Source organism: Polistes fuscatus, unplaced genomic scaffold, assembly GCF_010416935.1.
Source record: "Polistes fuscatus isolate 324 unplaced genomic scaffold, CU_Pfus_HIC Scaffold37, whole genome shotgun sequence".
NCBI classification, from domain to species: Eukaryota; Metazoa; Arthropoda; class Insecta; order Hymenoptera; family Vespidae; genus Polistes; species Polistes fuscatus.
Genome location: NW_025113115.1, coordinates 336,610 through 348,596, shown reverse-complemented (window position 1 = coordinate 348,596; position 11,987 = coordinate 336,610). Strand labels below are relative to the sequence as shown.

General features: G+C 42.5%; 1 protein-coding gene and 2 pseudogenes across 1 annotated transcript; 1 reads left to right on the top strand and 2 right to left on the bottom strand.

Moving 5' to 3' along the window:
- Positions 1-442: 442 nt before the first annotated feature.
- LOC122520493 lies at positions 443-1,469 on the bottom strand (annotated as a pseudogene).
- A 613-nt stretch (positions 1,470-2,082) lies between these two features.
- Positions 2,083-4,728, top strand: LOC122520492 (annotated as a pseudogene).
- Positions 4,729-7,724: 2,996 nt separating this feature from the next.
- Positions 7,725-9,983, bottom strand: LOC122520491. Its single transcript, XM_043640551.1, has 4 exons — positions 9,300-9,983; positions 8,851-9,146; positions 8,498-8,670; positions 7,725-8,410 (listed from the first exon to the last, which is right to left on the bottom strand). Exons 1-4 carry the CDS (start codon positions 9,981-9,983, stop codon positions 7,725-7,727), a joined length of 1,839 nt encoding a protein of 612 aa, XP_043496486.1.
- Between the last annotated feature and the right edge of the window lie 2,004 nt (positions 9,984-11,987).

Sequence of the window (11,987 nt, the reverse complement as noted above, 5' to 3'; positions counted from 1 at the left end):
CATACCAGCGTTGACTAAACTGGTCAACTAACAATCAAATGCTTGAAAGGTTGTAGTGAAAAATCAACGAAAGGCTGGATCTGCATCTTTGTATGCCTCACAACGTCAGCTGTGCACCTCGAGACTGTCAGTGACTATTCAACTGTGATAGCTTTATCCTAACATACAGACGCTTTACAGCTAGAAGAGGCATCCCACGCGACCTGCATTCAGACTGTGGCACAAATCTCGTAGGCGCGGAATCAATGTTAAAACCGATGTTTACTAAATGCACTCAGAAACATTATGCTATCTCATCAGTACTTTCAACCGACTCCACTTAGTGGCATTTTAATCTTCTTGCTGAAGCACACATGGGTGAAAAGTGTAAGCGGTAATAAAATCAATTAAATTTTAATATCCTGAAGCCTCTCATGTTCAAATTATATACCATGCAAAAACCTTAAATAGCCTTGTTGTCGAGCTTCTTGAGTTTTTCTTTGAGAATATGCGAGTAGGCAGTTGCTCCAAAAGTAACTAGCTTTCCCAGCATAACGTCCTGTAAAAACCATAGTTCGTACGATGTTGTTTTTGGATTGAAAACTCGTGTCTAACACGACCTTCTTTGCTTTGAAGCGTAGTTTTGATTTCAGCTTGATTAATCTTTTTTTTATAATATAAAGCATACTAAAAATTTTTTTCGGATCGACTTGAAGTTTTTACAAAATATTCCTGAAACATGGTACTTTCACCTTAAAAATTTTCAAAAAAAATCTAAAAAAAAAAATTAAATATCCTACCCTTTCCTTTAATTCGTCTTGCGTATTAGCGAAACCTGAACCGAGGCCACCGAAAAAACACGCTTCTCTTACTATAACCGGATAACCGAGTATCTTAGCTGCTTCGAAGGCCTTCTTTATGGAATACACAGCTAAACTCGGTGTAACTTTTTCTTGAATCTCACCAATAAGTTCGACAAATATTTTACGATCTTCCGATTGTATGATAGATTCGATCGGTGTGCCTAAAATTTTAACATTGTATTTTGCGAATATACCGGTTCTCACTAATTCAACTCCGCAGTTCAATGCAGTTTGTCCACCAAATATTAATAGCACTCCATCGGGTCTTTCCGAGCGTATTACTTGTTCAACGTAATCCGTAATGATTGGTAAGAAGTAAACTTTGTCAGCCATCCTTTTGGTAGTTTGCACTGTTGCAATATTGGAATTTATTAGAAGTGTTTAGATGCATTCTTCTTGCAATGCTTTGATCGCTTGTGAACCAGAATAATCGAATTCACCAGCCTGACCAGTGTTAAGTTTTCTATAGATACTAAACGAGGTCGAAATACGTCGATGAGAATGCAATACCACCATTTTCTTCTTTGCGCATGACATTAATTGTGGCGACATTAATAAACAGTCAAATAAATGTTCAGGCAACATGGAATAGAACATAAGAATACTGTGAACTTGACTCCAGAACATAACGGTTCTAATTAAAGAGAAAACCGTACCGTTGTCGAGGCTATTCAGATTGATAGATTTATTTTAGTTTAATATGTATAAGAAAAGAGAAAGTTGAAACTAAATATAACTCCTGTGTTGCGTAAGAATATGCTACGTTGTCAAATTGCGGCGACCGAAATTATCACATTATGATATTGATATATACACTGATATTAGACAGTGGCTGTTCAGACCATATAATAAATAACAAATCCTATTTTTACGAATTTATCACTATAGAGAAACCCATAAATGTTAAAGTTGGAGACGGTAGAATCTTCAAAGGTACAAAGATAGGGAAAATTTTTGCTTATTTTAACGTAAATGGAATGAAACATAGAATAACAATACCTAATGTATTTTACGTGAAGCAGATGGATAAAAATCTGTTGAGTTTTGCTCAAATAACTAATAAAATAAAATTATTTCTGTTTAAGACACATCGAAAATATATAATATGCAAAACAATTTAATTGCAGTAGCTTACAAAGAGCATGGTTTATATAAAATGAGTAGTTTTATTGGCAGGAAAAATTGTTATATTGCAGCGAAAAAATAAGTAAATAAAACACAGAAAGAAAGATTTCATAGAATGGTAGGCCATGTTAATTTCAAATATTTGGAAAATATGTGTAAAAATAAATTAGTTGAAGGTATGCCGGAAAAACTAAAGTCAGTATTTTTAAAATGTGGTACGTGTGTCCAGATTAAAATACATAATCTACCTTTTGAAAATAAAAGGAATAGAGCTACTGGAATGAATTTTAGATGGAATGGATTTTTTTGTTGATGCTGACTGGGATGGAGATAAAAACGATAGAAAATCAACAACTGGATATATTATAAGAATTTTTTGAAATGTTGTTTACTGAAAATCTAGAAAACAAGGAAGCGTTACTAAATCGTTGACAGCTGCTGAAAATATAGCTTTATCAGCATGTGTGAGTGAAATTAAGATTATAAAAAATTTATTCAAAGAATTTAAAGTAAAAATTGAAAATCCAATTAATATTTATGAAGATAATTTTGGAAAAATTGCTATAGCCAAATTTGAAAATATGACAAGAAATTCAAAGTATATAGTAGTACAATATAATTTTGTAAACGAATGCTATGAACAGAAAATTATAAAAATTGTAAAAGTGGATTCAGGATTCATGTCAAACTTCATGACACATGGTTATCGTACCAGAAGATTGGCGGTAGATTATTCTGTTCCACTTGTCACGAATGTTAAATGTGCCAAACTTCTTGTCTAGGCAATAAGAATATTAGGTGGACGTGCACCGCGTATGAAGACGCACACTTATTGCATGTCTTCACTAAGAATGATTAAACTACCGGGTCTCAAAGATGTTCACGTAATTGCTCGTGATCCTGATGCAAATCACAAAGAAGATTTTGCATCATGCACAGCTGCCGCTTTGACAAGTGGTATCACCATGATATTTGCTATTCCCAACACTAGTAATGATTTCGTTGATCATCAGACCTTTGCCTTGGCAAAAGAGCGTGCCGTAGCTTGTGCAAGATGCGATTATGCTCTTTTCGTTGATGCATCATCGAACAAATACATTAAAATACCAGAACTCGCAGCCCTTGCCATAGGCCTCATGATGTATCTGAATGATACATTCACAACGCTTCGTTTGCTGAATCTGAACGTTTGGATAAAGCATTTTCAAAACTGGCCTAAGAAATATCCTATATGTGCTCGTGCCGAAAGACAAACTACAGCAACCATTCTATTTTTGGCTAATTCGTACGATAGACCTGTTCATATTTGTCATGTTGCACGAAAAGAAGAAATTAAAATCCTACGTACTACCAAAAAAAAGGGTCTAGAAGTAACTTGTGAAATATATCCACACCTTCTTTTTCTTTGTCAAGATGATCTAAAACAAATAGGTGGAATAATGGGTCAAGTACGAGCTCATTTGGTATCTATATAGAACCAACAAGCGTTATAGGAAATTTAGATGTGATCTATTGTTTCCCGACGCATTATGCGCCTCATACTGTTGAAGACAAATTAAGAGAAAATGCGCCACAAGGTTTTCTAGGATTAGAAACAATTTTAGCATTGTTATTTAATGCAGTACACGAAGGAAGACTAACGATAGAAGAACTGGTCGAGAAATTTTATAAGAATCCAAAAAAGATATTAAACATACCAGATCAACTAAATACTTACATTTAAGTTGATCTCAACGATGGGTGATACCGGAAGCATTATTATTTAGCAAAGCTCAATGAACACCTTTCGCTAATATGAAAGTTCGTTGATTTGTTCACAAAGTTATTCTTAGAAGTGAAGTAACTAACGTCGAAAAACAAATTCTGGTTAATCCAGGTTTTGGTCAGGATATCAGAGAAATGAAAGAAATATAAAACATCAGTATATTGTCAATGCAAAATCGATCGATGTGAACGTCGACCATTCAATGTTACTCGGAGTGCAACGAAATATTTCACCTTTTTCCTTTAGTAGTTCAATACGTCACAAGAGCAATAATAGTACAAATTTACATCTACAATCGAAACCTTCGAGTCATGTTAGTTGCAATCTGACCGGTCATCATATTCTTTCAGCAGATACATTTAATAAAGAAGAACTGAAAGAGGTGTTTAATCTTGCCGAAACATTTCGGAATGCGATTCGAAAAGTACGAACTTTGGATCACATACTGAGAGGACAAAAAATAGCATCTATTTTTTACGAAGCTAGTACCAGAACATCGTGCAGTTTTGCAGCTGCTATAGAATAACTGGCTAGGCGGGTTATTTACTCTAATGGATATGCGTCATCGGTTAAAAAGGGTGAAACCTTAAAAGATTCTGTGGCTGTAATAGCTGGTTATGCGGATGTTGTCGTTAGACACCGAGAGCCTGAAAGTGTTTCAAGAGCATCTCAACACTGTAGAAAACCTTTAATAAATGCCAGCGATGCTGTTGCGGAACACCACACTCAGGCCTTACTGGATATCTTTACGATTCGTAATGAGATTGGAACTATTAATGGTTTAACGACTACTATGGTCGGGGACTAAAAGCACGAAGAACCGTTCATTCTATTGCAAGGTTACTAACTTTGTACAACGTTGAACTTGGATATGTTTCTCCACCCAGGCATGAAATGCCCGAACATGTGATAGATTATGTCTAAAAGCGTAGCGTATCTCAGGAAATGCTTAAAAGTCCTGAGGCAGTATTAGCAGATACGGATGGATTTTATTAGGTGGATCAGTAAGTAATGTCGTTTCTCAGCATGCCAATACTTGTTAAGCATTTGTCAGTTTATTGCGTATTTCAAAGTAGTGATAAAGACATTTTAAGGTTCAATTGTCTTATTTAGTTGTGAATAATTAAAACTTAAATTTGTTTTTTAATGTAAGAAAACGACATTACTTTCCGGTCCCACTAATATAAATCATTTATCCGTTTTTCTTTTTATAACAAAACAAAATTTATATTTGTTTGCAAGTCATCTTTATCGTAAAATCATAAATTACGTAAAAATTATATATATCAATAAATCATAATAATCATTTTTAATGGAATTTTTGCATAAACACTTACGATGAAAATTAATCAAATAATTACATCAATTTATATTTAACAAAATCTAATTTTTGTTTTAAAATACTGGTTAAAAGAAACTCAGTAGATTATACAGTTACACGTTTTGGTGCTCTTACCAACCATTTATCTCTTATCCAAACCACTTTCGTTGCTTATAATTACTGTTTTTATTTGCAATTTCGTAGGTGCACGTAAAACAGCTTTGCCTCCGCACGACGCAATCATAGCTTAAGATAAAAAGAAATAAATTAATTTATTAGGTGGACCGGAAAATAATTTCCTTTCTTCGCATGCCAATATTTGTTAATTATATTTGTCAGTTTATTCTGAATTTTTGAGTTGTGTATTTTAAATCGTGCAGCTAGCGCGTGCAACAAATACAGACATGACCAGTGAAGACGCCTACAATGTTATCCCCCGCGACAAAAACTGTCCCTCCCCTGCCCGATCTTTGTACACGGCAACAAAATAGAGCAAATTGTAAGTTTACGCTAAGCGCTACGTAAGCTGTAGAAAGTTAAGCGCTACATGCGCTCGATAAGATAAACAAAAGATTCAAAAATTAATACAGAACACCCTATGTTAATTACTGGGACTCCCAATTCAAGATAATTAACCACAAGATAGATGATGTCTTCTTCCTTAAAATAAAGAGATTCTTAAGACCAAAAAAGCCGCTAGACATAGAAACCATCTCCATAGAAGTCAACGACGTACACCTATTACACCATGCCAATTGTACCATACCGGATGTCCCCTCAGTCAACAACAAATACCTCTTGCAAAAACCACAATACATAATAAACGGTATAGGAGCATTCTTGGAAACCATCAACAATGCGCCCAAATATCTGAATAATAAAACCTCCCTGAAAAGAATTGTTGATACAAAACTTGTGACCCTCACAAACTCGTTCCGAAATAAGGAACAACAAAACATCCCAGTAACACATTTCAGTTAAAACAATCCAGCGTTTAGTCCAACCCTTCAAACAACCATTGTAATATTTCAACAATGAAATTCAAGTCCGCAAAATCTTCGTTGCACTTACCAACGTAACCTCGTCCGGCATCGACAACATCCCGCCAATAGTCCTAAAACATCTACAAAAGCACGTTGTAGATTTACTTAATACATGCCCAACAAATCGGACAAATTTGGCATAAAATTCTAGTTAACTTCCAAAGTAAGTAGTAAGTATATAGTAAACGGCTTTCCATATTTGGGAAAAAATGAAGGGGAGTATTATCGGTCCCACTTGGGGAAATTGTAGCTGTTTCTAGCATTTATATAGGTGACTAGAAAATGGTCGAATATCTCCCAATGAGTTCTACTAAACAGTTTAACGCTGGAATGAGTGAGATAGGACAGGATAGATAAATGAACAAAACACTTTTACGCGGCACAAAGCTTCTTGCCTCGACATAAAAACTCTCACGGAATTGAGAGAAAAGCCGGGGAAGAGAACAATTTATTCAATAAAACTGGTGTAACGTACAATGACAACCAAAAGGCTGAAAAGAAAATATATTATTAGAATAACGACGCGAGGTACCTTTTGGTCGCACGCTAGAGAGCTCTTTTACCGTTCGCTTCCGACGCAAGGCGACAACCGAACGCACGCTGTTTCTTATCGCACCTAACGATGCCAGCTTGTAGCCTGGCCAGAACCTTATCCCACGTTGGTAGCCTGGCGACAGGTTGCAGATAATACGCTACAACTGTCCGACTACAATCCTGTTGGGAACAAAAAACCAGACAACTCCACACACTCCTAACTCACTCTCACACGCTCTAGCCACGTTGCCTAGAACAAAAGCCAAGATAGCGAGAAGCTCAAGATGGGAAACAAACTGTTGTTAGCTCAAACCAGAGTGAACACCAGAATGAGACTGAAGTGCGTGCACAAGGCCCCACGCATACTATCCCCCCCCCCAAACACCTCAAGGCGCTCTCCCATGCCTCTGGCATGGTAAGGCGCGCCCGCACGCATTTCGACATCCCTTGCGCGCCATCGCCACCTAATTAACGCATACGCCGCCTATCCTATTCCGCGCGCAATATAAATTATTCCAACAACGTAAATATCGCCGAACATCCCGCCCGCCTTCGTCGTACTGACGAACCAAACCGAGCTACGGTTGACTGGTTGTCTCAACCGTCCCTATCGTCGAACCTGAGGGGCACAGGCGCGCAATGTGTCGCTGGCGCAAAGAGGTGCTGGTCTTGACGGTGACCACTCACACCAACCCGTCAGGGCCGGGGTACAAGTCGGTGATCCTGCCCAACGGCCATATTGAGGGAGGGTACCAATCATCCCTTATCAGTACCAGCTGCCCGACTCGGAAGTTCTCGGCTGGATTCCTCCATTTCTCTCGACCCTGTAAATGCGACAAGTACTCGTTTGACCACCGCTTCCAAAAATTATTGCGGACGCGCTGAAGAAGTTGAAACCTTTTTAACCGGTTCTCCGGCAAAGTAGATAACTCGGCGTCCTGAATCAAAGTCGACACTCCCTCATTGAGGAAGTGAGAGGTAGTGAGCACTTGCAGGTCGTCTGGGTCCGAACTCAGCGGGCCCAATGGACGAGAATTAAGGCAGGCCTCGATTTCCACGAGAACGATGGAAACCTCCTCAAAGGTAAGCGTATGTTAACCCACAACTCTTTTCAAATGGTGCTTGACCGACTTGACACCAGCCTCCCACAGCCCACCATACTGAGGGGCATTGGGGGGAATGAAAGTCCAGCTCGTTCCGTTGTTAGCGAGGAGAGATTCAACCCTATGATAAAAGTCCGAAGCCCGGCGGAACATAGCCTTAAGCTCCTTATCGGCCCCTTGAAAATTGGTAGCGTTGTCACTATAAAGGTTTCGGCAAATACCACGTCTTCCTACGAACCGACGGTATGCACAGAGGAAAGATTCCGAGGATAGGTCGCTAACCAGCTCGAGGTGGATAGCACGAGTAGCGAAGCAGACAAACAAAGCGATGTATCCTTTACCCGATCGGTTTCCACGACCCTTTGACATCCTCACTTGTACAGGACCCGCATAATCAAGGCCAGAATTGGCGAAAGCCCTACTCCCTACCACTCGATCCACGGGTAACTCACCCATAAGTTGGTGAGCTATCTGAGGCTTAGCCCTTTGGCAAGGCATACAGGCTCGAATAACTGATTTGATCAACCGATTCCTGCATAAGACCCATACTTGCGACATCAGATAACCAAATGTTAAAGCCGGACCCCCATGGAGGCACTGGTGGAGTGCGTGCCGCACAAATAGTCGACTAAGATGCGAATGTTGAGGCAAGACTGGCGGATGTTTCCGATCAAAAGCTAGATGAGAACGTGTCAACCGGCCTTACACCCCTAAGAGACCATCCCCCTCACCCACGAAGGTGTTCAATGTGCTAAGCCGATTACCTTTCGGCAATCTCTTCCCTGCTGTCAAGAGTCCGATCTCTGTCGAAAAGGCGGTTGCCTGGGCTAGGCGAATGACCAGTATTCGTGCGTCGGAAATCTCAGCACTGGTCAGAAAATGAGACGAAGACCCTACTCCTAGTGAGCGGCCGCTCCGCAACCAGACGATGGGCCGTCTGCAATATGCGACAAATCGAAGAAGCTTGGTTAAAGAGGAGAACCGAGTCAGGATCTCGGACTCATTCGAGCTGTAGCGGACATGGTTCACTCGAACCGTTTCAATAGAACGTGGCTACTCAACGGGAGGCCTAGCCAGCCATGAAGGGCCGTGTCACCACAGGGCACTCTTGGCTAACTCTTCCGGTGCTACTCCTCGCGATGCCAAATCGGCAGGATTCTCCTTGCTCAGGACATGTGACCATGAGGCCGATGGTAGTTGAGTCTGAATAAGGGAGACACGGTTGGCTACAAAGGTTTTCCAGTGGCACGGATGCTTACGAAGCCAAGTAAGCACAATCTGGCTATCTGACCAGGCAAAAATTGGGCGTTTCTGTAAGAAATCCAAACTCATTAGGTGACGGATAAGCTTAACGAGAAGAGCTGCTCCGCAAAGTTCCAAATTAGGAATACTCACAGTCTTTACAGGAGCTACCTTAGATTTTGAAGATAATAGTTACACCTTACACTTCCCATCACCCTTATCAATACGCAGGTATACCACCGCGGCGTACGCACGCGAAGACGCATCAGAGAAGCCATGAATCTGGTAGTAAGAGTTCGATGTACCACCTTACCAGCGCCCTACGGATAAACTCGGCAAGGTAACCAAACCTTGCCAATATTCATACCAACGCTCACGAAGCTCCGACGGTAAGGGTGAGTCCCAATCACACTTCAAAAGCCACATATCTTGCATTAATATTTTGACAACAACCGTAACCGGGGAGAGCCATCCTAATGGATCGAATAAGCGAGCGATATTCGACAAAACGGATCTTTTGGTGTGGGCGGCAGCTAAGTCTGCTACGCTAGCCACATCGAACCTAAATTCGTCCTGTTCCGGGACCCATCGAACCCATAACGTTTTGACAGTCTGATCAACTTCTATGTGTTTCTCCACGCCCGGTCGTGCAGAATCTGGAAGAACCTCTATAGAATTAGCCGCCCACTTATCTAACTGGATGCCAGCAGAATCTAATAACTTGACCAGTTCATCCCTCTTTCTAACCGCCGTCGGTATGTTATCCGCACCGGCAAAAGTGTCGTCGACATACGTCTCCGACTCCAAACACCGAGACCCCAATGGATACCGCGAACCTTCCTCCCGTACCAACTGCGACAGAGTACGAATCGCCAGGTAGGGAGAGAAAGCTGTGCCATAAGTGACAGTTTTCAAACGAAATTCCACCGGTTCCGATGCTGCGTCGGGCGACCAGATAATCCGCTGGTAGTCCTGATGTTCCGGCTCCACTCGAATCTGACGAAACATCTTTACAATGTCAGCCGTGAACGCCACTCGGTACCTACGCTAATTGAGCAAGATTAAAGAAAGATCGCTCTGTAATGGAGGGCCTGTAAGTAAAAAGGAATTTAGCGAGTGTCCGTCCCTCGTACGCCGAGAGGCATCGAATACCACCCTTAGTTTCCACCTGGATTCATCCTGCTGCACCACGGCATGGTGAGGTAAGTACCATGTCTCTCAGCGCAGGACCACCGACCTCGGGACTCGTGACATGTGGCCTAGCTCCTCGTACACCCTCATGAAGTAACGGTACGCCTGAGCCAATCGTGAATCCCGTGCAAACTTACGGTGCAAACAAGCAAGAGAGCTAAGGGCCATCCGTCTTGTCTCTGCGACCACTGGGGGAAGCTCCTGCTTCAGCGGTAGCCGCACCACGTACCGACCTCTCTAATCCCTCCGATGCGTTTCCTGAAAAATTAACTCACATTTCTCCTCCTCTGGTTTTAATCTCTTAGGTGCATTCGACACCTCCTCCAGCTCCCAAAACTGCTGCAAAATGTGATTCAACTCCTCCTGAGACGAACAGTGCAAATCCAGCGAAGAAAAGGTAGTCGCTGTCGCCTCCGCCCGCCGTGCAGCTCCTCCATCCACACGTCCGGAGATGATCCACCCAAGCGCCGTATCCTGCGCGACGAGCTGCGACGTCGAGGATCTTCTTAACCCCGGCCGAAGTAATTGGCCGTAAATATCGGCACCTAAAATTACATCTATCCGCTTCGAGACGACAAACTCTGGATCTGCTAACGGAATGTCCTTGAACAGGTCTCCGCCAACCCTTGAAGCATAATTGACAGACGGAAGCAGAGAAGTTAGTTTTGGTAACACCAGAGCGTCCACCTCGACTTGGAAGGTGATATCGACCGCCGACCGGATAGTAACTCGTACCCCCGACCGGGCCGTACCCGCGTCTCCTGCCCCATGTCCTGAAAGAGGCACATAAGTACGCCGCTTAGGCAATCCGAGTAACTGCGTGATCGTTTCGGAAACAAAGGAAACCTCCGATCCCTGATCCAGAAGCGCTCGTGCCCATGTTCCCTTCCCCTTAGTACCTGCTACCCAAACTCGTGCAGTAGCAAGCAGAATACTCCTAAAGCTACCCGAGACGTAGCCGCATGCAAACTCACTGGCGGCGCACCAGTCCCATTAATTCCCGAACCTCCCGCCACCGTTCTGGAAACGAGTTTCTGCATTCCTACTCTACTGGGCGTATGGATAAGCGTATGGTGCTTGCCCTTGCACGCGGAAAAGCGCCCCCTAGAGGGACAAGACTTCCCCGAATGCATCCTGAGACAATTGGCACACAAGGCCAAACGCCCAACCTCTCGTATCCGCTCCGGTAACGCCATTGACCTGCACCGATAACACCCAGCCACCTGGTGTGGACCAACACAAAGTGGACACTGGACACCACTTCCAAACCCCTTAGTCGTGATCCCCGAAACCCTCGAATGGTGAACCTTGCGCAAGAAACCTGATCTAGGGGGGGCTACCCTTTTTTCCCCTCGGTTTTCCCCCTGCATTTCACAATCCCGCGCCCTCTTCTCGAGAAATCCGATCAATTCCGCGAACGTGGGCATAAAGCAGGGCCCAGGGGCGCCTCTCCTTCCTGACTCCGATCCTAAAGCTGTGCTCAACCCCTCCATCGAGATGAGTTCCGCATTCCACGACTTACGCATGTCCACATCCAATCGCGTAACCATCAAGAAATAAAGTACGCTATCCCAATTTTCTAACGGCGAACCCGCATTCTTCAGAGACCTAACTATACACTGCATCCTATCAAGGAGTGAACGCAGCTCCGCGATGGACTACCTCTTAAGACGCGGAAGATCCAACAATGCCTGAAGTTATTTAAACAGAAGGAGTATCGGATTAAAATATCGTGCCTTTAACGCCTTCCAAGTGCTAGCCTAATTCCCAGTGCTAGTCGACACATCTTTAATCAATCCTGCAGCCTCACCGACTAGGCAC